The sequence below is a fragment of the Podarcis filfolensis genome, assembly GCF_964270895.1.
Source record: "Podarcis filfolensis genome assembly, chromosome: 9".
NCBI classification, from domain to species: domain Eukaryota; kingdom Metazoa; phylum Chordata; class Lepidosauria; order Squamata; family Lacertidae; genus Podarcis; species Podarcis filfolensis.
The window spans coordinates 36,792,264-36,819,788 of NC_139610.1; the positions used below are offsets into that span (position 1 = coordinate 36,792,264).

At 41.3% G+C, this 27,525-nt stretch overlaps 1 protein-coding gene and 1 long non-coding RNA gene across 3 annotated transcripts in view; one reads left to right on the top strand and one right to left on the bottom strand.

Annotated features, from left to right (window-relative positions):
- The window catches only part of LOC310770572, a 105,314-nt gene that overhangs the window by 26,728 nt on the left and 51,061 nt on the right, over positions 1-27,525 (bottom strand). The gene's annotated exons all lie outside the window — the stretch shown is intronic.
- GASK1B (golgi associated kinase 1B) lies at positions 5,939-27,189 on the top strand. 2 transcript variants are annotated; one of them, XR_014538659.1, is made up of 6 exons: positions 6,086-6,508; positions 7,325-8,657; positions 20,345-20,559; positions 23,315-23,541; positions 24,100-24,921; positions 24,999-27,189. XR_014538659.1 is itself a non-coding variant. In XM_083572140.1 (5 exons), exons 2-5 carry the CDS (start codon positions 7,688-7,690, stop codon positions 24,305-24,307), a joined length of 1,620 nt encoding a protein of 539 aa, XP_083428266.1. In that variant the 5' UTR covers positions 5,939-6,508; positions 7,325-7,687; the 3' UTR covers positions 24,308-27,189. The 2 variants fall into 2 exon arrangements, 1 of the variants encoding a protein (XP_083428266.1); XM_083572140.1 differs by having other exon boundaries at positions 5,939-6,508; positions 24,100-27,189.

Genomic DNA, 27,525 nt, shown 5'->3' on the forward strand with positions numbered 1-27,525 from the left:
GACGGCGGGCGAGAGAAACCGCTGGGTTTAAACCCAATTCTGCACCCCCTCCTTTTCTGTGCCATGGATTGAATGCCCCGTGTGTGCTTCGACGTGATCACGAGATTAGGAGCTAAGGGAAAGAGGAAGACATGGCTTTTATTTAAGGCAGACTTGCTAAGGTTGTTTTGGAGTCGACCAGAAGAGAAATTCCTGGATGGTAATTGTGTGCGTGCCCTTGCAGCTTACACACCCACATTCACCCACCCCTTGAAGACTTAACAGATCTATCAGCGCTTGTGGGCTAGATACAATATACATAGGGCCATAGGCAGATGATATCTTTATACCAAGTCAGAGCATTGGTCCATATTGCTACACTGAGTTCCCATCATTCCTGGTCACCAAGTAAACTGGCTGGGGATGATGGGAATTGTAGTCAAACAACATATGACTCTGCAGCATCTAGGTCTGGTCTGCACTGCCTTGCTCCTGCTTCCAGGATTTCGGGCAGGAATATGCATATATCTAATTAATCCCCTGGAGCTGGTGGTGCATCTAATGCAAGTAATGCAAACAAGGAAAGACTGAAATGTATCGGGGCTAATTTCTCCAACAATGAGCTATGTGACATTGGGGGTCTCTAAGGCAGGCACCCCCAAATTCAGCCCTTTGGCTGTTTTGGGACTACAACTCCCATCATCCCTAGCTAATAGGACCAGTGGTCAGGGATGATGGGAATTGTAGTCCGAAAACAACTGGAGGGCCGAGTTTGGGGATGCCTGCTCCAAGGCAATGAGATCCAGTGCAATAATATCTGGGGTATGCAGCTGTATCCAATAAAGATCCCCAAACAGACAGTTCTGCCAACGCATGGATAAGATTCATGTAAATGTGCATCTCTAGATGGTGATAAATAAGCAGACAGGTGTGTCTGTGTCCTGGGCTATCCAACCATACTGAAAAATGTAGTGCGAGCAATTCTTTATCACTGTAAATGTGGCAGCTCTGTTCTATGCGGCCAGCATTTTGTTAACTTTTGTTATATATGGTTGATAGCTTTTTGTTAATTTTCAGGGAAAAAATCATATGTTGGTGCTCACTCAATAAATGGTGTGGGAGAGTGGTTGTGACCAGGCCTATGAGGGCAAATGTTTTGTCTCATAGAGGGAAGGCTCGTGCCGAAATATGTGGGACAGGTTGGGGTGGAGATTGGGGGACTGAAAATTACTTTCCCTTTTGCAGAAATGACTTCAAACCATTACAGTGGCACATGGGGTTTGCAGTGCTTCATTCAGTGAAAACAACAAAAGCACTATGATTTACAACTGCAAGAAAAATATTGCACATTACCTGCATAGCTGGGCTCTGCAATGTGAATTGGTTAGACAAACTCCCTCTCTCGCTCTCTGAGTCTGACCCACCCTGCCCCCTCTGTGCATGCAAAAACCCTCTCTCCTGCACAGGCCCCAGCAAATCCCCTCTCTCACTCTCTGATCCACCTGCCGCCCCTTGCCTGTGCAAAACCCAAGACTCGACTGTAACAGGCCCTTGAATTGCAAACTCCCTCTCTCGCTCTCTGTGACGCACCCTCTGCCAACGCTAAAACTTTCTCAGACTCCTCCTCCCAGACCCACCCTACCCTCTGCCCGTGCAATTTTGAGAATGAGGATGAGCTACGTGAAAAAAGGTATCCCGTTTGAAGTCCAAACAGGACAGGGGACACTCTTCTCCAAAAAAGGATGATCACGTTTTCTTAGGCACAAGTGGCAGCCACTGAGCTATGGCTCTTTCCCGAGGCTTTGACTTTTCCCCAGGAATAGGCTTGTTCTGAAATTCTTATAATACAGAAGAACTTGGCATTTTGCATTGCAGTCTGTAGCTTCAGGTGACTTTTAAAGTGCTGTCAGATGTTCTTGACAGTCTTGCTGACTCAAACTTGAGTCAGCCAGCCTTGATTTCCTTAACGATTTGCCTCTTTTAACTTTCCTCTGACAGCTTTGGTTTCCTGCAATTAATTAGAATTGTCTTTCTATTATTAGAACCCCTTCTACCTAACCTTGCTTCCAACTGAGCTGGGACTGAATTCTGCCCAAAATTCTTCTACTAACATGTCAGTTTCCTTTCTTGTGATTGCAACAGCCATTATAGCTGTGCTTCTCAACCGACCCTTAATCTTTTTTACTTAGAAGTGAATCACACTTTCCCTCCACTTTCAGCCTGCTGCATCATTACATACCATTACTAATGCTCCCCTTACCCTAGAAACAGATATTCAGGGGCTGCGGAAGAAAGGGGAAGGTAGGAAACCTTCCTTTTGTTCTGGAAGGGAAATTAGGATCTAAGCCATTATGTTCATGTATCAGTAAATCCACATGTTCTGCAGCTGTTAACCCCATTCTGTTTTTTTGAAGAAATTTGTGACCCACTGAGCCAAACCCAGCCCACCAGGGACTAGGTAGGCCTCTTCTTTTTGTTCCCTCGCTGCAACTAAAATGAGAGGTAGGTGGTGATGATGGTTATGATTATCAAACAGAAAGCAAGGCTACTTGTCTGGTATACAGTGGTACCTTGGTTCTCAAACGCCTTGGTACTCAAACAACTTGGAACCCAAACACTGCAAACCCGGAAGTGTTCCAGGTTTGTGAACGCTTCCGTTCTGAGCACCACACTTCCATTTTGAGTGTTTAGCTGAGGTCTGTCATGTTTTTGCTATTTATTTTGTGTTTTTGTTTTTACTGCTTTTCTGTTTTCTTTTTGTGGCTGTGTGGAACCCAGTTCAGCTACTGATTGCTTGATTGTGTGACTGCAGTACATTGTTTATTGTTTTCATTTTATCGATCAATGGTCTTGTTAGATAGTAAAATTCATGTTCAATTGCTGTTTTAGGGGTTGTTTTTAAAAGTCTGGAATGGATCAATTTATTTTGCATTACTTTCTATGGGAAAGGGCACCTTGGTTTTGGAACGCTTTGGTTTTGGAACAGACTTCCGGAATGGATTAAGTTTGAGAACCCAGGTACCACTGTATTTATACACAGCAAATGTCTCCACTGTTCTGCTGTTTTTAGCAACTCATGACCCCCTTGAGTCACCTGCAGACCACCACAGAGTAGGGGGTGCAACATGGATGTAGCCAGAATTTTTATTAGGGGGTGTTGCCAAAGTTTTTGACCTTTTTTAAAGGGGATCTGCCAGAGTTGTTCAACTTTTTAAATGGGATCCGTCAAAGTTGATCAGCTTTTTAAAGGAGATCTCCCCCTAAAGTTGGCCAGCTTTTTTTGGGAAAATTACCCCCCCCCCAAAACAGGACATTACAAGGAGAAGGCTTTGGTTGGGGGTGGGCAGAACATCAGTTAACTGGGTACTGTTCTTTCAAGGCTTTTTGATAATTTTCGTAGATCTGGGGGGGCTACGCCCATGGGTTGCAAAAGCGGACAAGGCTCACTCCTGTGCTTTTAATAGATATGAGGAAGAGGGAATTCCAGTGTCTGTAGCGACAAGAGAGGCGGATATAGGGGAAGCAAGTAGCACATACAAACTCGGCTGCATTGCCATGTGGAATGTTATCTCGTGCGGGTGAGCTGTTTGATTACGCTGGCTGGCTGGACGAATGAACTACTCTTTTGGATCCAGGATGATGTAGGCTAGATTTGTGTTTTTGTTCCAGAGCCTATGCAACCCTAACTCCACTTACCCTGGAGTAAACCCCACTCAGTTCAGTTGAACTTACTTCTGAGCAGACGTGGTTGGATTGCAAGGCTACATATTTATTGTGGTTCTGAAGAAACTAAATCATAATTGAATGTCTTGACTGCCCTCTGGCGGTCCTGATGAAACAAAGCTCAGACTCAAGTTGGCAAGGAATGTAGTAGCAAAAACAACAGCCTTGTGGCTTACAGATTTAGGCATTGGAAAGCTTATGCTATAACAGTCCGCTTACAGTAGGGCTGTAGTCTTTATCCAGTTCCCTGCAAGTAAGCCCCAAAGAGTACAATTGGACTGATTTCTGAGATTGCAATGCAGGTCTGTTTAAAAATATTAGGAATGAGGAGGCCTAGTCCAGCTCTATTCCAGACCATTGCTTCCTTTCCCTTATGCAATCTAGAGAAACTGACTTTATTTCCCATGTTTAGAAAATACCCTACCTGTTTCTGCAGTCCTAGAGTGTTTACAACTAACAGGCATTCTGTTTAGATGAGTTGTTGCTTTCGATTGTTATTATTTCATGTAGTTTTAAAAATACGGAGGATTGATTTTTCATGACTGGGAATCATGCAGTACCTCTGACTTGTTTGTGGTTGAGCCTCCTGCAGCCACTAACCTGCTGTTTCCATCCCTCTATGGCCACCATGAAATATTGAAGCAAAGAGGTGGTAAAGCAGGGCTTCATCCTGTGCATGAAGAATACAGGCAATTGCCTTTTCCTATTGTTACTGACTGCCATGCAGCAAGCTGTTAAGGAGTTCTCACAGGGATTCCAGTTACCAGGTTACATTATTTAAGGTGGGATGGGAAGTTGTACTTCTTATCAAGTATCCTTAAAAAAACCCTCATCCCCCCCCCACTAGGTATAACTGACCCTCTGATCTAACTAGAAACAAATCCAGTTCAAGTCTGCCTTTTTAAAAAGCAAACTAGTTTAGTTCACGTTGACCCAAATGAACCTTTTCATAAAAAGTCTGTCCTTAATCATCTTCCCCATCATTCAGAATGGTACAAGCTGAAGTTTAGGGCCCAAAATTAAATCAGAGGCCCAGACTTATAATTAGATGCCTGGCATACAGAATGTCAACTGGTGAAGCTTTCTCATCGTTGTATTTCCATACTCGAAAGGGCTTGCCCTGTTTAATTTGTGCCAGCCATACAGCTGATAAAAAGGCACAAGGCATTTTTTTTCCGTCGTTCAACGGAATGAATTCATTCCAAGCCTGGCCTAAAACAGACTTGACTACAAAAGCACCCACTAAAATATCAGTAGCTTATATATTGTTTGCATTTTCATCAAAACAGAAAATTGCAGCAGAGGCTGATCATAATGTAATCAGGTTGAAATTCATACATGGAGGAAGCTTATGGGATTTGTCAGGAGTGAATTTCTCCACTTAGGTGAGAAGAGTACCAGGACTTCGGCTCCTCCGTACGGCTCTTGTCATCGACATTTTAAAGCAGCCTCCAGAGCATCTTTCACCAGGAAAGAAAATACTTTGTCAAGCAGGGAAGAATATTAAAAATATGCTAAGAAGATTAATGCAAGGTTGTTAATACACCTCACCAGTTCGCTATCATTAATGCTGTCAGTTTGAAGAATTTTATTTTATGTCTTCCGTCAGGTTTTCTTCATAGAGACATAGAGACCAACAGTCTAGTTTAACTGCCAAGGTGCCTCAGAGCACAACTAGAGGGCTGTTCAGACAGCAGCACCCCCCAGTTCAGTTTATATATATATATATATATATATATATATATATATATATATATATATATGTATGTATATATATACCACCCTTTATCAAAAGATCCCAGGGCTGTGTACAACATTATGGAGCATCAGTAATAAAAAGGCTATTTCATGGTGGGTGGGCTCCTCCTTTGGGCCTCAGCAACTTACAGGACTCTCCTCAAACAGGGTGTTCTTGTTTTAACCCACAGATGGGGAACCTATAGCCCTGCATGCATTGCTAGACTACAACTCCCATCATCCCTGACACTTATCCCTGCTTGGCTTGGGCTGATGGAGTCTAACAACACTTGTACGGCTGCTGTTACCCCATCTTTGGCTTAATCCCTTAGTGCCCATCTTCAAAGTTAGGTTGGATTGAATTGAGCTGAACATATATTGTTCCCTTGTGACCCTCACTACCAGCTCCTTGCCCCTTTCTGTCTTATGAGTTTCTGATTACAATCTTCTTGGGGCATTGATGGCCCAATAAAATGAATGAATCACACCTAGCCTCACTCAGTTCAGTGGAAATGACTGCCTAGTTTGATGTGCGGAGGTGTGCTGCTGTAAACTGTCAAGACTTCCCAGATGTTTCTTCTCAGTAAAGAGGCTTGGTATTTCTTAACTGTTTTTTGCACTAGGGGGCTCCCAGGAGTTAGAAAGAAACAGACAGAAGGCTGTTCTTTTTGGAAACAAGACATCACACTGGGGTTTTCCAATGCAGAATTTGAAATAGCCTAAAAAATAATGACGAAAAGTTCATGTAAGTGTGTAGCAGTTATCTGGAAACAACCGCCCTGTACAGTCAGAGCATTCTGAAGGTCTGTAGAGTTTGCAGTGAAATCTCCAAAACATGAGCTGTAGAGTCATGTATGACTTGTGTGTTCCAGGACTTTGAACACAGAAATACAGGTTTGGATAACTTGAAAGCTTACTCCCTATTTTGTGACAGCTTGGATGGTCCTAAGAAAGATACTGCCCAACTGTGGATTTTGGATTTTTTATTCTTTTTTGCATGGACCAGCACAGTTTCTTTTGTGTTTTTAAAAGAAGTTTTACTAGACAAAGACTGAGACAAGCTGTGTAGGTAAGATGCTTTTTCAAAATAATGAACTTATTATAACTGAACATAAGTGATTTCTTGTTCCACTGCAGGGTGTGTGTGTGCTTGTGTAATAAAGTTCACAGACTTGTACACATTTGTTTATTATCAATATAACTGTTGCTCTTGGACTTGTGTGTGTGTGTGTATACACAAACATAAAGGCTTGCGAGCACTCACACCAATCTGCTGCAACAAGGAACAGCTTACAATTGTTATTTGCAGTAGCGTAGTTTTGTGAATACATCCAGACCATTTTTGGAGACACCGCTTATGTATGCAATTAATAGCAATGTACCTTTAACACAGGGCCAGGAAGCATTTTAATAGTTGGCGGGTATGTTTAGCTCAAGTTAGGCCTAAGAGAATTATAAAATAATGTAAGCATGCCTGATTGGGGTAGGGTAGGGTAGCTAATGCAATATCTGAGCATAATTATAGGAGGCAAAAATGGTTTTCTAAAACATCTTCCCTATCATTAGCATGGGAAGAGGAAACTCTGATTTCACTGAATCACGGAAAGATGTCTCCTTTTCACAATTGTTATTACATGTTCAGTTATTGTAGATAATAAATTCATTTTGTGCTGTGTTTGGAAGGGTATTTTCATGGGTTTCTATTAATTTGATATACATAATATGGGGCATTTTAATATCTTTTTCCTTTCGGTGTGCATATAATATATACCCATATATATATCCTTAACTGTAGCTTTAAAATATAAAGATTTACATGGGTTTAAAAATAACTCCATGAATGATGATGACTATAAAATGGTATTTATAATTCTCTCCTCTATAGCCCTGCGCCAGCCCAGAAGGGACTCCCAGACTTTTCCTACTGTGACTCAGTTAACTGTGTTTACACAGCCGACTCCATTCATTCTCTGAAACAAACTCACACCCTCTGTGGTGGCAGATAAGATTTTAACAGCTTGTTGGGGCAGCCTGTCAGATTAATTACAACTGAACATTCACATTCCTTGGGCATTTCCAGTGTGTGTGTATGTGTGTTTGTGTGTGTACACCACACACACACACGAAGAGCTGGAAAAAGAGGAGGAGAAATCCGATAATTTAGAAGGCATGCATCATCACCATCATCATCCTAGCAGGCAACCAGTGAATTCCTAAGCTACATTCATCATGTTGATTCATTGGAGAAATGAGCTTCCTGGATCAGACATGCCAAATTTTAAACTGGTTCATTTGCTCTCTGTGCGCACCCCAGTTGCTGAGACTCTGGAGTGGCAGGTGCCCAAGGACCAGAAGGAATTTGTTGTTGGGCACAGCCTTTGTGATATATCTGGGGTTCCTTGTCAGCCAAGTAGGTCACATTGTCCCACAGCACAGAGTGAGACCCCTGAAAGCAAATTCCCAGAATCTCCAAGATGCTGCCCAGACTCTTTCCCTCGAAATCCCATTGGATGACACCTTGTTGCTTTCTGATCTGGAAAGACCCCAGATGGGAACAAATGATACTTCAGCACTGCCCAATGTGGTGTATATCACCCTGCGGTCCAAGCGCAGCAAACCTGCCAACATCCGAGGAACCGTGAAGCCCAAGCGAAGGAAGAAACAAACAGTACCTTTGCACCATGAAAATAAGGACCCATTGGTTGTCACTAGCCAGGAGAAGAGCTTAATCCAAAAGCCACTTCATGGGACTAATAATTCTATGAATAAGAGGAGAGCAGGGGCAGTCCCAGAGAGAGCAAGGGACCACCAGGAGAAGTTCAAAGAGAAAGAAACACCCAAGAAAGACAAGAGACACTGGAAACCTCTGGTAAGAGGAGCAAATGTTCAGCCCAGTGCTCTGGAGAGCAATATCAGGATGTACAGCGAAAGCCCACCATCTTGGCTGAGCAAAGATGATATCTTAAGTATGCGTCATCTGGCGGATTCCAAAATAGAGAATATACAAGAGGCACCTTCTCAGTATGGAGTACTTCTGGTACTTGAGGGGGCTGCTACGGTTAACAGGTCAGCCAAAGGAGGTGTTTGCAGCCAAGGGCACTGTGGCCTCATGAAGAGACCTTTTGACATGAGTGAAGTGTTTGCCTTCCATTTGGACAGGATCTTGGGGCTGAACCGGACCTTGCCTACAGTAAGCAGGAAATCAGAATTTGTACAAGGTAATTGGTTTACATAATGGATAGGAACCCAGGGCATTCCTACCCGCACTCCTGGCCCAACTATTGGACATGTGTGTTCAATAACCAGAAATAAATGCAGTACAAATACCCTGAAGAGTAGAGTCAAAAGATAAACAGAAAATCCTTCAGATAAGCGAAAAAATGATTTCAGGTTTCCAGATAAACTTTCGCTCTTTGGAATGTATAAATATTCCAGGTATCAGCATGTATATAAAATGTGGGAAGGGGGAGGCTCCAATTTTGCTTGTATGGTAATTAATGTAAAGCACAGGGGGTGGTATTTTTATTTAGATTCATTATCCATAGTTAATATAAAAGTTGCAGAAAGTGATGAGAAGGGAAAATTGATAGTGTGGCAGAGCTTTGAAATTGTCATCAGATATAGCAAACCACATCAGGGTTTTGGACAGGAGGCCTTGATTGGATTTTGGTTTTTTATACTAGAAAACTTTATGAGCCAAAGATAGTGTCCCTGATGGAGCTGTGCAATATCTGTTCGCTTCTGTGGGCAAACTTGTGGATTTAATGTAAGATGTGAAACAGCAGTGCCTGGTGGTTTGTGCCCAGAGTTTAATTTAAGAAACATCAGGCAGTTCTTCAGAATGATTAAGGTGAACTGTGGGGCCCTCAATATGATAAAAGCTAGATTTCTTCCAACACCATTGGTTATCACAGATGCATAGCACCGACAGTTTCTGTCACAGGCAGACTAGAGGACAACCAGCCATTATCTAGTCTCGATTCCTACGATCAATGAGAAAAGAAAGGGGGGGGGGGAGAGTAGCAAAGTCCCCAAAATTCAAACAATGAAAAAATATAACGATGACTTTGCTTTTAACTTTTTTTATTTCTCAGTGTGCCAAGGGAAGATGCTGAATATTTTAGGCATTGAACTTCAAGACTGCTTATATTAGGCAAATCTGGAAATGAAATGAAAATAAGACCAAAATAAAACCCCCTCGATATATGTGTCTCATAGGCCACAGTTGCGCTAAATTATGGCTTGGGCAGAAGTTTCAGTCAGAATAATATAATATAGCACAGTACTGTAGTGATAGCTGGAAAAGGTAGCACTGCATTTTAATGAATCAGTGCTAAAACAGGCTTGCTATTTATGTTCTAATTTTGACCTAGAGCAATCGTTACTTTATTTTATACAAAATATGTTACCAGCATTAAAAGACGAGTAAAGGAAAAATAAAATAAAAATTCACTGGCAGCAGGCTGCAGAAAGCAGATAAAATAACAGTCTCAGGTTTATCTACATTTTGTAAGCTTTCCCAGTGGCAGACCCTACGAGAGTGTCAATAGATTTCTCGGAGCAGCGATGTGCTTTCTTAGCTTGCTTCCAAGAGATATTCAGGTTAGCAGAGCATAGAAGGCACATTATGCATATATTATTTTTAGTGAGAGCTTTTACTGCCGCAGAGCTTTCAGAAGGAATGAGGTAATCCATTTTAGGGATCCTGGACAGTGTGATCACACAGATGATTGACTGCAGGCCCCTTGTGGACAGCTCTTAGCCTAACGTTAGGAAGCGTTGCTTTCAGTCTGCATTATTATTCTAGATTGTCAGACTGAATTTCTCTTTCTTTTTCCCTTTCTCATTCTCGTGTTCTGTCCTTGGTGATGTTCCAGACATGAAGAGCTGTTGTTATGCAATGAGTAGGTGGAAGTGAATAGCCAGTTTTCATTTTGGTTATTTCTCGACAAGCAGTTTCTTAGCTACAGATGAGATCAGAATGCAGAACAGCCACAGCTCACCACTTTCCCCAGAAATGTTCTGGATTTGAAGCATCCCCTTTTAACCATCAATAGTTACTGTGGACTTTATCCATGGAACACAAGTCCCACTCAAATGAATGGGAGTTCTTCCAATGATCTCTAATGGGCCTTGTGTTGGAGAATCTTTTGTGGTGAAGTGGAAATAGTCTATTGTTATTTTGGGGTCAGAAGCAAATCTGGGCCGCAATCCTGTACTCACTTAGCCTGGGGCTAAGCCTCACTGAACTCAGTGGGATTTCTTTCTGAGTATGCATAGGATTGAGCTGTCAATTAGCTTTATTCACCAAGCTCTCTTGGATCCCCACATCTCTGTGATAGAAAAGCAATATATACAACCCCCCCCCCACAAATGAGTACATATAAATCAAGAAAATCAAACACGTGATATAATCAATAAATTCTCATTTGGACTCTTCAGTTCTCTCTTATTCAGCAAATGTATTTCCAGGTGAGGTTACAGAAACATTTGTACCCAGTGACTTTCTCTGTCTGTTGAAATCCAGCTTTGGGGCTGACATCTCCACACGATGTCTCCGTTTCAGCCTGCCTCAGCACCAATGTGATATATAAAGACAAGTTTGCTGCCATGTTAACATCTCACAAAATATGCTCCTCAAAGCTGTCATTCATTTGGTGGAAGCCTTTTTTCGGAGATGCACTTAGGAAGCTCATATAAAGCAACTTTCGCTTGCATTCCCCCTTGCTCCCCCCTTACCCCTCTCCTGCCTGAAGTCCTTTTCACATTTGACAGGCTAACAAAATGCACTCTGTTTGCAGTTGCCCAAATGAATTGTGAACCTTTCTAAATCAAGAGAATTAATTCACATTGTTCTGTGACACGTCTGCATTATTAGAAGGGAAAGCTGACTCCTGACAACTTTCCCCCCTAAGATTCATTACTGTTGACAGATCAAAATTTATAAAGGCATGGGGGCTGCAAGAGAGGGAAGCCTCCCATAGTTCTGACTTGCAAAGCAAACAAACCATAATTCGTAATGTCAGTTGCAAACTTGCTGCTTTTGTCCCTGAGCTCACATGCGATGTTGGCTGAATGAAGGCCCTTCATCCCAAGGGGGGTGGGGCAGTGGAGGAGGATGAACAAATAGGTATGTATTAAGGGAGACAAACTTGCAGCAAGTGCCTAGATCCAATTCCTCAGCCATCTGTGTTTGCTGAGCCTGGATTGTGAGCAGTGGCAAAGATAAGAATAAAGGTTTCTAATATATGTATACTTTGGGTGGAATAGGTCCAGGAGTCAAAGATCTGTTTGGGGCTTTATTTGGTTGGTTGGCTGGCTGCCCCCAAACCTCTACATTTTAAAAGAAGAGAGTGCATGGGGCAAATTGTTTTTGTTTTTATAAAAATGTCCAAACCTTAGATGAACAGAACTAGTTACATGGTTCTCTAGATCTTAGCCTGAGGAAATATGAAAGCAGGAGTTTTTATATATTATATATTTTCTTTTATCTTGCTGCTTCCTCACAGCAACCTGTGGGTGCTGGATTAGGTTGAGAGACAGGGGCTGTCCTGAGGTTACCTAAGGAGTGTCAAACTGAGTAGAAGTCTGAACCTGCTTCTCCCCAGGTCTATTCCAGCACTCAGGTTTGATGCTTTTACTTAGCAGAGCCACTCATTTGTAAGGAAGGAAAAGATTCCACTCTAAAGGAGGGCTTTCTGTTAATGGTGAAATGAATAATCAGGGAAATGATGGATGTGTGGGGGAAACTATGGGGTGTGTATAAATGTGAGGGAAGCCATCCTGAGGGCCACTTGGGTGGAAAAGTGGAATTAACATGGGGGAATTAAAAGCAAATAATAAAATTAGCTGTACGACAGGAATGTTAAGGCAAAATCAGATTCCTGACACGCAGAGTATTTTATTATTTATAGCGCTATGTTTTGCAACAGGGACTTGATTTGGCAAAGTCTCTTTATCCACAAACAGAGCAAGTCACTGAAATGGTGAAGAAGCAGGTTGCTTTGGCGGTGTTGTCACAAATGTTGTCAGGAAAAGAAAAGTTGGTGGCAAGAGTTGGGAATAACTAATAGGTTGGATCCAAAGGAATTACAAGCAAGTTTCTCTTCCTCTGCAGTACCCTGTGGCCCTATTCCTGAATTCCGTTCCTTAATATTTGGGAACTTTGGGGGGACAGTATGGGATGTAGCACTTCGTGGGGTAGGGGGAGTGGCAGAAACTGAGTGCCACCATTAATGAGTAGAACAGCCATCCACTTGCTCAACAGCAGGTTTTGCCCCAAGCTGTGATTACCTTCAGATTGGAAGGTATTAACTATGGCAGTCTTCATTGCCACACTAGATCCTCTTGCCTTGTGATCTTCTCTAGTCAAATGCGCTGTGCAGGGTTTTGAACCTTTGAAGAGAGTTGGCTGTAGGGATGTTCACACATTACACTTGACAAATGTACTATCTTAAGTACCTACTAGTTTAGCTATACTCATGGACAGTTATCCACCCGTTAATGTTCAATGACTGTCCAGTCTGCGTACATAGCAACTGAGCTCTGCAAATCACCACGTGTACCTTCTGTCACACAAACACTTGTATGTGTGTAGAATCAGCTTGCATCTGTGTTCACCGTAACATGTGAACAAGCCCTGTTGGACGAGGGCTAACAAAACAACTTAAGCTCTCTTAGAAACATTGCCTCTGTTCATGTCCTCTGCAGATGAGTGAGAAGCAGAACTTTAACCCTTGTTGTTGCTGGCAAAAGTACTGCAGCAATGCTAGCTAAGGAACGAGCTCATATTCAGAGTTGCCTTCATCCGAAATATACTTAGTATGAAAGAGCATCTGACTGACTTTTAGCCTCATTGTGTTTGCTCACTCCGTAATTGGTCTTGTACCAACAGAGGCTGGGAACTTGGCCCAGACAGAAGGGGAAGCTCCATTGATTCCATTTACCATGTTACTCTAGCGATCGCCACATGCTGATAAACGTAGTCAGAGTGCCGCCTTTAGAAAAAGAAGCAGCAGCCGGCAAGCAACGTGTTTATGATGCTGCCCCCCCACACTTAAAATTGGACGTCATCATTATGATTAATGTTTGGGCAAAGGACAAGGAGAAAACCTGTCCTTGCTGAAGCATTCAGTTTTATTGCATGCCCTGGATCAGATTTAACTGCATTTGTTCACAGCTTGCTTTCATATACTGATATTTAACATATGGTAATTGTTTGTTTAGTCGTTTGCTCGTGTCCGACTCTTTGTGACCCCATGGACCAGAGCACGCCAGGCACTTCTGTCTTCCACTGCCTCCTGCATTTTAGTCAAACTCATGCTGGTAGCTTCAAGAACATTATCAAACCATTTCGTCCTCTGTCGTCCCCTTCTCCTTGTGCCCTCCATCTTTCCCAACATCAGGGTCTTTTCCAGGGAGTCTTCTCTTCTCATGAGGTGGCCAAAGTATTGGAGCCTCAGCTTCAGGATCTGTCCTTCCAGTGAGCACTCAGGGCTGATTTCCTTAAGAATGGAGAGGTTTGATCTTCTTGCAGTCCATGGGACTCTCAAGAGTCTCCTCCAGCACCATAATTCAAACGCATCAATTCTTCTGCGATCAGCCTTCTTTATGGTCCAGCTCTCTCTTCCATACAGTAATTACATACAGTAATTACCAGGGGCCAAAGAAAGATTGAGGTGTGTGTGTGTTTAAGTGCGGTAATACTGTGTGTACTATTCTGGTCACTTTACCTCAAAAAGGATGTTGTAGAACTGGAAAAGGTTCAAAAGAGAGGAACCAAAGTGATCAAGGGACTGGAACCACTCTCTGAGGAATGGTAACCAACCTGGCACTCTCTAGAGGCTATCGGAGACAGTCTCTCCTCATCCCTGACCAGTGATCATGCAGGCTGGGAGTCCAACATTATCTGGAGACTCCCACCTTGGCTTCTACTGGGTCACAGCACATGTTTGTTGGTTTTTAGTTCAGAAAAAAAGACGAATAAGGAAGGAAATGATAGAAGTGTGGAAGGTTGCACATGGTGTAGAGAAAATGGATAGGGAGACGTTTCCCCTCCCTCTTCCACAATACTAGACCCTGAGGGCATGCAGTGAAGCTGAATGTTGGAAGATTCAGGACAGGCAAGGGACAGTGCTGCTTCACACTCCACACAGCTACACAATGTAATTTGCATCCACAAGATGTAACGATGGCACCAACTTGGATAGCTTTAAAAGTGGATTGGACAAATCAGTGGAGGATGGGCTATCAGTGACTACTAGCCCCAATGGCTATGTTCTCCCTCCACTATGAGAGGCATTATGTTTCTGAATGCCAATTGCTGGGAGTCACAAGTGGCGAGAATGCTATTGTACTCAGCCCTGCTTGCAAGCTTCCCTTAGGCACCTGGTTGGCCACTGGTTGACTAGGATACGGAATTATACGGGCTTTTGACCTGATCCAGCAAGGCTCTTCTTATATTCTTATATTTGTGTACTCCACAGTACAAGCTAAAGGTCATATCGGTGATTATTTTTCCCCTCCTGCATGTCTTGGGCTGGCCCTGCTAGCCTTGTATTGTGACAAGGGATGGGTGAATCTGTCAATTTCAATATTTCTCAGTTTCTCATTTTCCCACTCCATATTTCTACATCAGTTTGTCATTTATTTTTTTTTAAAAACTAAGTCTGCATGAAAATTCATCAATATTTTGATGCGATTTTCTCCCACTATACAGTACACATCTTTTTGTGCAATTTTGCCTAATCTACAAAAGTTTGCAAAACAATTTCACCTTATATAGTGCACATTTGAATGCCGTTTTTCATGAATACATACTTTTTGTATGCATACCTAACCCTGGCATTTGCATTTTGTACATATTTCTTGGCACGAGAATTGCATTGCAAAATTCAGAGACAGTATGTGTTGATTTCCAAAGATGGCTGTTTCAGTTTGCATATTGATTTGAAAGTGTGGATGACGTAAATGCAAATGGAATTGAATCTCTCTCCCATCCCAAATTGTGAGCTGCCAGGATTTTGATAAACCTTCACAATACATGAATTGTGAATGACACGTGCTTAGTTTGGTGGGTCTTAATATTGTGCAGGTCTGGGTTACAATATTACTCCTCCTTAAGTTGGAAAACCTGCTTCGTACGACAGATTCCCCATGCCCTTTGTTTGTTAGTCTGAACTTCATAGAATTTCCCCTTTCCAGCTCCAGAATATGCAGCCAACGTCCTGTGATTCACATTTGCCATGCAAGTGGTATTACACTCTGCAGTAACTAGAGAAGTCAATATGGCACCCTTGATTCGTGCCCCCATGTTTACTTGCATAGACTTGCAGGTCTAGGATTGATATCCTGGGAGATGGTTGTCTGTATCAGTGACTGTTTCTCAGCTGCAATTTTTTTTAATGTGTCCAGATGCAAGGGAAAGCAGGGGTCTACTATTACAGAAGAAATAATTTTTGAATGTATAGCTAGCAACAGAAAGGCTACAGTTTATGTCGTTCCCTGCCTGCGAACTTAACAGGGAATGTGAGGGATACTGTTATAGTTTCACAATGGAAATGCCTATGGCAGCAGCTCTGGGGTTTTGGCAAGGGCTTTTCGGTTCCTCTTTCCTTTTTACTTTGCTTAGGCCACTCCCAAAATCTTACTGATGCGTTGCCATCCTTTACAAGTGCGTGCATGGTCCTCTGAGAGCAACTCTAGTTCTGAATCCTTTGGAGGTTTTATAGTCTGTGGTTTAATGAGTCTTGTGTTTGAAGAACCAGGTGACTGAACCTGCAGAAGAGAACATGGCTTTAAGGGGAAAGCCTTTAAGGGAATTAAAGCCTTTAAGGGAAAAGAGCCAGGCAAGAGTTCTCTAAGGTGGTTTTTTCATGTTCTGACTATGTAGCAGAATGTAACAAAACTGCAATTCTTACATTAGGAAATCTGGAGGATACATTAGTGTAGGCGAGGCACTAAGTTGCTATGGAGATGGAAACCAAGTTAGGTAAAAATAGCTGGTATGTCAGCAATGCTGTGTTTATCACCAAGCTAGTGGTTCTGCATTGCTCTCTCTCCCTCTCCTTCTCCCTCTCTCTCCCTCCCCTCCTTATCTCCCCTCCTCTCCATAGTTTTATTTCTTGCTCAACTACTTACAGGACAAGAGTTAGATCATCTGTTGTGCAGATGGCCCCAGCTTCAATCCCTGACATTGGGTAGGGATGAGAAATCCTACGTGTCACCGTGTGAGTCACTGCTAGTTGGTGTAGACAATACTGAGCTAGATGACTGACTCAGTATAAGGCAGCTTCTTCCTGTGTTCCTATGAGCTCCGTGTGATCCATATGTTGCATGGTTTTTCTAATGGAAATGGAGAGTCAAAATGGTGGGATGATGGGAAGGTTGGCTAGAGGTTCCAGGTTCAGTGCAGAACAAGCATTCCCATGGCTGCAGTAATAGCTTTTCCTACCCAATCCTGGGGCATCTCAAAACAGCAGGCTACAGAGTTGAGTTGCCATTTCCTTTTCATTCCCCACCTACAGTGTGGCTGGATGCTAATGGAGTCTGCTTGCTGGGAGGACCGGTATATGTGTGTGGAAGCTTAATGGTTTCTGCTTCTAGCTCAAGGTTTCTATTATATCAGCTGAGGCTAAATAAAATAGATGACATTCTTTGAGGTGAGGGACATGGCCTTTCAGTCACACTGGCTGGCAGATCTGTTATGTGAGCTGTTGGGTTATTTAGCTAAACATTTATATTTGCTGTTTCTGCTGAGGGGATTCCTTGTTCACTCGAGGGATCCTTTAACGTAGCTGTGACTTAGGGCTCCTCCAGACAGGCGTTTTATTTTGAGAGTCTTCTTCAACATGACACAATAATAGTGAAACAATGGCGGATTTATTCTGCTTTCATTTGCAATTCTTCCCCAATGCTGCCTCATTATTGCTGCCCAGAGGAACTGTAGTGCAATGAAAGCAGGACAAAAATAAAGGAATATTTTTGTGTATAAAATGTTATGGGGTGCTTAGCAGGAAGTTGCAGAATATGCACTGATAGGAGATGAAACAGTGTGGCTACACCAAAACTTTTGCAGTTTTGAAAGCAGCATCACATATGACTACCCTGGTAACATCATGAGCACAAAGAATCATGTATGTACAATATAAAGACCTGGAGGAACTCTTAATCAGTAGAAAATGTATTGCAGTATGGCTAAATATTTCCATTAGGATGGGCTGCAGAATAAATTATTTTTCTGTTCATTTTATTAACATTATAATGTGACACTCAATGTGTTCCAGCTTTGCCCCTCCTGTATTTCTTTGGACAAGGTTTATTTGTTTCAGTTGAGTCTGTTTTGGCAGAACACATTGCAGATAGCACTGTTTGGGATGATTGATGTTTGCTAGGTCTGTTTCCTGTGAATCACACACATTTCCTCTGATTCACCTTAGCTGTATTTTGTTCTTTCCAAATAGCAAGTTTTCACATTTGTTCAAGACAAAACTTTTGTATCTCTGTCTCTCTCTCTTCTATCCCCCTTCCCCATCATGAGCCCATGGGAGGAAGCAAGTAAAAAGAAAAACAGGAAGGGCTTCACGTGAGGAATGTGCTTTTGTAAAGCAAGGCTGGGTCAGTGTACAGAGGAGAGGAATAAGGAAGACATGTACTTCTTTGATTTGCAGGGGAAAAAACACCCCATGACCTGTGACTATAGACATACTGGCTGGTTTGGCTATAAAGTGGGGGAGGAGATGGGGATGTACTTTGATTACTAGACAGAGCAATCCCTTCCTCACCACCCTCCTTTAATCTCTTCATTCCAAATGCCCATTCATATACCTGATGCGACCCAGTTGGGGAAAAATGCTAGGGAGGGGAAAGCTGTAGGTCATGATTGGAGGAAAGGGAAAGGTGTGATATAAATCTAATAATGAAAATAAACCAACAGAAATCTGTGCCATGGCTGAACCACTTTTGAAAGCTGGTGTGAGCTAATATGAGAGAATTCTCTTCTATACATACAAATCATTCCTGAAAACTGGAGAGAAAGCTTCCAGCCTAGCCTCCTCTCACACACCTAGGCTTGTTTGTGTAGGGAAATGTTTTTCGCAGGGAGTATTCCCTGTTCTGATCATATATAGATTGGAAGTTGGTGGGCAAGACTCATTTTAACAGTGAAATGGGAGAGAGGTTTGCTAATGCTTTCCTTCTCTCACAGCTGACTACCCATAGTCCTTTGCTCCAAATGCTTTTCTAGGCAGGAGGGAGAGACAAATGCCTGGAGAAAGAGACTGAGAGAATGTAAGGTAAAGTGGGATTGGGCAGCAGGGAAGGAAGGCCTCGTTGTTTGTGATGCCATTTGCTCCTGTGTGGCTGGGCCCACCAGCACCACACTTCCAGTTCACAATAGTAAGAAAATGCAAACATGGTGTGGTGGGCATCCAGTTCCAACTGGGACCACAGTGGGGGCAACAGGTTTAATCCCCCCTCTCCCCACATCACAGCTCCAATCCAGCTTGAGGCTTCCCTAGCTGGCTTATTGCTTTAAGACAAAACTGTTATATTGGACCAGATTTATCTGTTGTGCTCAGGGTTTCATCCTCATGTGGGAAGTTGGAAAGGTCTAATCGAGTTAAGTTTCTTTCAGGAAGGTCAGATTAGGCATGGTCAAGGCTGGTCAAATCTAGTTGGGCAAGGTACCATTCAGCAAGAATCAGGACCCTGGACAGCTCCTAATGGGCCTTGCTAACTGAGCTATGAAAGATGTTGCTCCAACAGGGCACCATATGAAGCCAGCTGTTTCCCTTAAAGGGCCTTTGCCTGATGTTGTATCCTTTTACTTTTGCATGGTGTGTGTCCTAGACTCTAGGAAACAGAGGAACTGTTCAAGACAGTTTCCTGAGTCCAAGGAAAGAGGTAGGGGCCATATCCTTTAGTTGGGAGGGCATGGGAGAAGCTACTGCAGGTCCTGCCCTGGGAAAAGCGGCTTGAACCTCATCCTCATCTGAACACTGTCATGGATCATGTCACAAACTATGTCCAGTCTGGCCCTTGGTTACCTCTTGAATTCTATGGGAGGGGGGAAGCAGACACCCACCACTTCATGTTTAGTCTGATCTTGAGAACTAGGCATAGTCACCTCTGCTTACAAATGCAGAGCTAAGCAGATTTAAAAACTTACACTTTCAAATGTGTGCTGTATAACATATGCACCATGCACCAAGAATGCATGAAAGCACTCTATGCCATGTGATAAGAGTTGCCCAGCTTTTATCTTGGATAACCTGAACAATCTCATTGTAGGTTTACCTTTGGGAGTGATTCAGCCACATATATTTTATACATCCTGTCTCTCTTAAGATATTGTAGTTACAAAACCATACATCGCTAAAGAGGGGGGAAAAACCCAAAGTGGTAAAGATGAGGCTATAAATCTATTTGTTATAAGATGGAATTCATGGCTTGCTCATGCACATATCATTTAATGACGACGCTCTCATAAACGAATATTGCTTTGTTGAAATTGAATGTGCTACAGAGATTTACATCAGCTGCTGATCTGTCAAACCACTTCTAATCTATTTAATATATCTTCTCATAAGGATGGATTGTTTTAAGCGGTTTGTAGCATAAAGTCAGCAGTTATTCTCAGACAATGATGATAATTATAATGTCCAGGGTTCTTCCTTTCCTGTGGTGGCTTCCTTTACATGTGGAGTATGACCACATTAACCAAAGGAAGTCAAATCATTGCTGATTTCTTATTCATCCTACCACATCTTTAGAATACCTCTTTAAAAAACATGTGTGGAAAACTACTGTGATTTTAGGAAATGCCTACAGAATGATCAAAGGTTGAAAAATGCAAATCTTAAGTACATTAATGGTTTTGTTTGGTCTTTTTATTTTTTCTCATTAGATGATCAACCATGTCCTATTATTCTTTGGGATACCTCCTTGGCTCAGACCGATAATGAGACGCACTCGTCATTGAAGCTAACATGGGGGGCTTACAAGCAACAGTTAAAGCAAAAGTGTTGGCAAAATGGCAAAGTACCCAAAACAGAGTGGGGATGTACAGATATCCATCACTATGAGTGGTCCAAGATGGCACTACTTGATTTTCTTTTACAGGTAAGGCAAATGGACTTATTGCAGGTATACAGGATTAATTATAGCAACACAGTTTATTGAATAAACTATTTATATAAAAAATGCTAGCGGTAAGGGAGCCACATTTGAAACCTCTGCAATGCAAAAGTGTTACAGAAATTAGACGTCAAAACTAAGTATGATAGAGAATGCTTACCCAGAGGGCAAATGGTTGACATGTCCTAGCCCTTTCATTATAACTCACTCACTTTAGAAATAACTGAGGAAATTCTGGTCCATTTGTGTCAATTCTTTACTCTTAAGAACTGCAAAGTCTTTGTGTTCCTGACTAGGGCAGAAGTAGCAATGTTAGGTTACAAGTTTGGCAATTCAAGCACATCATTATGAAACTGTCTGGAGCTTGAAATTCTCAGAGTTTTACCATGATCCACAGGATCTCCTTCCCTGCCCCGATCAAATAATGACCATGTAGGGGAGTCACCTTATTCATCTCATTCATCTAAGTTCTTACAAAGTAAGATTCCTCACTTTGTAAGCCCAGAACAAGAGGCTGTTTGTGGATGAACAGTTTAACACACAACTGCATGGGAAAATGAAAGCAACCACAAGAACAAGCTAAAGGGTGGAGTCATAGCTCCAACCCATATAATGGGAGGCAATGTTTAATTCTATCATTACCTATTACTACAAGGAGAAACATGAAATAAGCCTGATTAGGTATCCTTAAATAAATATACTATCCAGAGCATGTGATGCTGGCAACAGGGCACTATTAGAGTTCCGTTTCTACACATGCAGCTTTCAGTCATTCCATTGGTGCAAATCCAGGAGAAGGTTCTGGTTGTCTGTAACTTCTAGTTACATGTATAAATTGCCCTTTGAATTCTAAAATAATTCAGCTTTCTGCACACTTGTAAATTGCAGAAATCACTGAATTGCCGGTTTTCATAATGGCACGTAGGTAGTACATACAGTATTGAAGTATAATTCATATGCAAACACTATAGGTATGGCTATTACAGGACATTGATTTCTAAACTAAAAATAGATTGTCACGTCTAATGTCTCTCAGTATATCCCTGAGTATGTCATGCTTGGCACCCAATAGAAAGTCATGGTATTTATTGTACGGGTACTAAACATAGCAACAGCCATACAGGAATAGCATAGAGACTGTAGCAGTCTCAATGTGTTCATGTGGAACCATTAATATTTCTCTCAGTAATGGAGTATATAGTAAATGGTCTTCTCTCTAGGGAACTGCATTTAAGCCACATTAGCTTTGAAATTTAGGGGCCTGTAGCGTAAACACTGCAGCTTAGCAGAAAGCATGGCACCATTATCATTATTCAGAAATAGTAGCTGGAGTGTGTTGGTAAACTAAAGTAGCCATAGCAAGATGAAAGGACACAGAGTATGGATTTATGTTTGGGGAAGAGCACATGCTGAGTTTACCACACACTGAAATTTAAGGAAGTGAGTGCCAGAAGAAAGACCTGCTCCCTGCTGCAAAGCCCATTTCCACCTGGCTTAGGGGGCAGAGCCCAGACTCACTTTGAAGAGTTAAAAGAGGCTCCTAGGAGGCCACTGGGACATTGCTGGAAAAACTCTTGGGTTGGGGCAACTGGCTAAAAAGTTTTAAACTGTTCTAATTTTGGTTCTTCTGTTTTATTTTTGTCGGGTTAGTGTTGGTTAAATGTTTAGTTGGGGTTGGCGGTTATTTTAATTTGGGTATAACTGCAAACTGATTATTGTTGTTGTTGGTTTCTTTTGATTTATTGGTTTGTTTGTTGCTTGTGTAGGATATTTTATTTTTAAATGTTTGATGTTTTGTTGTGTTTTTAAATATGTTGTAAGCCACCCAGAGTGGCTGGGGAAACCCAGCCAGATGAGCGGGATATAAGTTATTATTTTATTATTATTAATAATTCAGAGGAAATTAATGACACAAGTAGTGCAACATTTCAGAATGGTAAATTGCTATTTGGTCAGATAGTACTGCTACTATTAATGCTGCACAACTTGCAACATGATCTAGTCTCCCTTTGTATCCTCCTCACTCTCTTCCCACATACCCTTTTGCATGGGAGCTGATTGCCACTGACCTCTTCCCCTTTGGTTGACATTCCAGTCATACACAAATGGGCAGCTCTTTGGAGGAGAGTGTTGCAAGCATGCAACTGTACCTAAGTGGCTGGATTGGGCCCAAACAAACATATCCTTGCCAAGAAGGAATGATCATAACAAACATGAACATGCCAAAAATTGCACATGTAGAAGCAATCATGCTGAGTATGGAATATATAGGTATCCTGTAGACCACATGCCATATATTATAAGAGCTGAGCGAAACATATTTCAGGAAACTTTTCTTTTTTGCAGGCCATATGCATTTGTGCTGGGAATATGAGTGTCACAACTCTAGGTAGTTGTCAAGTGCAAGTTTCGTATACATTTGTATATGCCTGTCTTGTCTTCAAATGTTAATAAGGTTCTGGGAATGCTAGGGTCTATTTTTTTTCTGTAACATGTGAAACAGCTCCTCTACAGAGTCAGAGAAATGGTACATGTAGTTGACTCTTCTCAAGCCTGGAAAGCAACTCTCCAGGGAGTCAGGGAGCAGCAGCTCTGTATGAATTAAGGATTTTAATTTATTTCTAAAGCTGATGAACAGTTGTGATGCCTCATGTTCACATGTGCTTTGGTGGCATCCCATAAACCTGGTAGATGTTTTCATATGATTGAATCTTGAAGATTTACCCGAATTCATTTTCAGATCTACCATCGCTTGGACAAGAACTGTTGCGGGTTCAAACCGCGCAAAGAAGATTCCTGTGTCCAGAAAGGATTCAACCTGAATTGTGATGACCAGGATAACGTTGATTTGACACACATTATCCAGAGAAAAGATGATCCAAGGCATTTGGTCTTTATAGATAATAAAGGTTACTTTGACAGAAGTGAAGACAATCTGGATTTCAAAATATTACAAGGCATAAATGAGTATGTTCTATAATATACCAGCAATGTGTATAGGGTGGGGAGCTTCCTGGCCAGCCAAAGGCTGAATGCAGATCTCCAGGCCTCTCTGTCTGGCCATACATTGGCATCAAGCAACACGGCTGGGGAGCTGTAAGAACACTGGGGTTACGTTCAGTGATGTGGACTCTAAGCATTATCCATTTCCATGTGGATAATTGTGGGCTCTTGACCTTGATGTATCTCACTACACTTTGATTAATCACTGCCCTTTCCTCTTCATGCCTACCTTCCTATATGCAAAGCATATTACATGTAGATCTCACAAATATTGTTCATTGCTATTCCTGTTCCAGCTCTGCTTCTTGAATCTTCTAGCTTTTCACTGGTCTCACCACTCTTGCTACCTGCTTTTTGCTTCTCACTTGACATACTTGTTTTGGGGAGGACTGAATTCACCTTGCCTCTTTTACATTTACTACAAGTGAAATAATGATGTATAAAAATAGGAAAGGCTTAAATCATTGACAAAAAGCGTTCCTGTGAAATTTGATCAGCGCTGACTTGTTTGTTTACTTGCAGGTTCCCTGAATCGGCAGTCTCCGTGCTGAAAAGCCAGCGTTTGCGAGAGAAGATTCTACAGTCTTTGTTCCTTGACAGAATTTTTTGGGAAAGCCAAGGTGGTCGTCAAGGCATTGATAAATTAATTGATGTGATTGAACAGAGGGCCAAAATTCTTCTTACTTACATTAATGCTCATGGGGCAAAAGTACTGCCAATGAATGAATGAAGGCTCAGTCCTGTGCACACTTACATGGGAATAAGAAACACTGCACACAGCAGGACTTACTTCAAAGTAAACACACATAAGATTGTGCTGAATGGGGGAATGAGAAAAAAACTAGTTCTAATGAAAGGGTCACATAGTTTCATTAAATAAGAAACTCAGACAAGCACACCTGATGTGAAACTTGTTGACAATACTTTTAATTTATAAAGCACACATGGACAAATATTCAAACATTTTTTAAATAGGTATTCTCTAAAGGAGCCTGAGATGTAAGCATCCCAAATCACTTGCTTTATAAACCATACATATATCTATTTTTGTTTCTACTTTGGACACCAATAGTATATGATAGAAGTTTCACCATTTATTTGATTTCAATAGATGTTGCTCACTTTAGGGGGGAACCCCCCCTCTTAGACTACTTATTTCAATGGGACTATTCTAAAAAAGGTGGTTTTTAGGATCGCTGCAGACTAGCGTCAGAAAAACATTTATAGAAGGATTTTTCTGTTTCTTTCCAACAAAAATAGCAGACCCCAACTGCTGTTGATATTTCTGTATGTGTCAAGTATTGTTTAGTAAAAAGACCAAATTCAGTGTTCTTGGAATTAGGAGTATGATATTTTATATTTAGTTTTTTTAAAAGAATAAGGAAATATGTTATCCATTGAACTAAGCAGATGTTTCATAGTTATGTTTCATACTTGCTTTTGAGGTTCTTTTTAGAACTTGTCTACAATCTCAATTATTGTTCAAAAATTCTGCAGAGAACCGTCTACCTTTGTTTAGCTGTTTAACCAATGAAATCAGGTTTTCAGTATGTAAAATACTGGCAATTGTAACTTTAGTTCTTGAGTATTCTATGATATCATAAAGCATGACTTTGAAGACATTCCTTCCAGTCTAAATCCTTAAGAATACTGATAAAAACATAATTAAAAGGGACATGAATATCGGTATTGTGACTAGTATGGAAGCTTGGCATAAAGCATTGTGTTCTGGTTTTTCGATCTCATTGTTAGCATATAGGCTTTGAACTCATGATGGGATAGAGGCAAATGCACCTCTAGTATCCTGGAGATAGAGTCTGCCCCAAGAGTGTTTAGTATTTGTATAGCTTCATAGTGACCAGCTGCATTGTCCTGTGTCTCACCAAAGAATCCTGAAATGTATAGTTTGATGAGTGTGTTTTAGAGTATGGATTAACCAACCTAAGTCTCTGGGTCATAGGTTTCAGGTCGTACAGAATCTCATTCTCAGGTGGTTGCCCTTTATTCATTCAGTTGCAAATGACAGAAGGGCTTGGCTGAAAAGGGAGTCAACTGCCTCAATGGAAAGCATAAAACCAACCCCCCCCCAGGCCACAACACCACTGCAATATAAGTTCTTAAAGTAGCTTCTCCCCTGTTGTTCTTTGTATGAGAGATTGCAATCACTCCTGTATCTAATTATACACACGCATGATGGCGGCATGCTGAATGTAAATGATTGAATAGCTCATATTATGATGGCCTATGTTTGTCCCTGAAAGAAAACCGCCCTTTTTTTGTATCCATAAATCCAACCCTGTGTTTTGTGTGCCCGTTTCCCCAACTGTGGCTTGTGCCAAACAAGCACTCGCCACAGGCATTTACATGCTATTACATTTTTTTTCCTGCTCACCTTAACTGCTGGGGCAAGGGTGACAGCTAAATTAAGCAGCAGGCTTTTATTCCAGCCTGGGAAACGGGACAAAATGAACTATGAAACAAAGCTTTCCCAGGCAAACACGGAGCAGCGTACCCTTGCTTCAGTCACTTATTTTGTAAGAATCTGTATCAGGCTACTTTCCATTTATGGGCGCATGGGATCAGACATATTTTCACATTCCAGACTAGTCTGAAGCAATGGGAGTAGCAAGGAATCCAAGCTCTTTTGTGTGGGAGAAATATTCAAGAAAAATATTGGGTGAAATGCCAACTTTTAAACAACTCTGAATATTTTCGTAATTATAAAATCTAGGGATGTTTGCTGGCTGTTCTCACGCTAAGCAATCCCCTGCTTTCTCTTGCTGCAAATGATAAAACTGGTCTGTCCAGATCCCCATTGCAGTGCCCACTTATTTACAAAACTGTGTTCATTGTTATTGTTGTTGTTTATTACATTAAGGAGAAATGCTCCAATTTGGAGCTCAGCATTACACACACGAAACACCCCCCCCAATATTTCCCATCCAGTTTAATAGAGACTTGTGAATAAATTCTTTTTGCACACTTGGTGCTAGGAGTCTTTGCATATACTGGAGAGATGGGTGTTCATTCCTCCATGCTCTCAAACATTCTACCCAAGGAGATAAGGCTTGATAAGAAATAGTCCCTTCTTATGTCTGAACTGGCAGACAACAGAAATTATAATCAGACTCTGACTTTTCTTTGTGGTCAACATGGAACCTGACCTGAATGTGCACTGTCCTTTTAAAACACATTGTATTAGACCAGCAGTATAATGAAATTTTAATGAAACTCTTGCTGGCAAACATTACTGTAAAAGATGAAATGTATTGAGAGCAGGCAACTCTATCCTTCTGCTGAAATTAGTCTAAAGATAGAAGAAAACATGTATAGAAATTAAACAATGAAAGTAAAAACCAAGCAAACATGTATTTGAAATATTAGCAAGACTCACTAGAATATTAATACAGAGTAATGTGGATTGTGTTGTTGGTAACAACTTTGCAGTTGATTCCATCTATGTTTGTGCTTTGAACTTATGTATATTTTTGCAGCATTAGCATATTTCACTTGCACTGCTGATGTTAAATATATTTTTGGTTTTATAAGAGGATTTTAAAAAATGTCTCTGCTGTTGTCTTGGTAAAAAAAATTAAAAAGCTAAAAACAGTATTTCACAGCTTTATAAATATTGGATGCTTCGAAGTAATTATATTAACTCTATTGAAAAGCACAGGTCGCTAATTTATTTTTAAACTTGAATAAGCTTAGCTTAGAAAAACAACCCAAGATAGATTATGAAACCTTGTTTGATGGAAATATTTTTAGTTGTTTATTCACTTGACTTGTAATGGTTGCCAATATCTTGCCTTTAAATATATCCTCTGGGTTTTTCTGTGCTTGCTCTTCCAAACGTATTTAGGTTCAAAGCTAATCTTGTGTATTTGAGGTGGAAAGCAATGGCAATAACTTCAAACAACACAAACTGGCTGATGCTCAAAATCATGT

Bases quoted from the DNA above. Each gene is read 5' to 3' on its own strand.
- GASK1B (XM_083572140.1), top strand. From the start codon at position 7,688: ATGAGCTTCCTGGATCAGACATGCCAAATTTTAAACTGGTTCATTTGC. The intron at 8,658-20,344 runs GTAATTGGTTTA...TTTTCTCATTAG, and splicing joins GAAATCAGAATTTGTACAAG to ATGATCAACCATGTCCTATT. The intron at 23,542-24,099 runs GTATGTTCTATA...GTTTACTTGCAG, and splicing joins ATATTACAAGGCATAAATGA to GTTCCCTGAATCGGCAGTCT.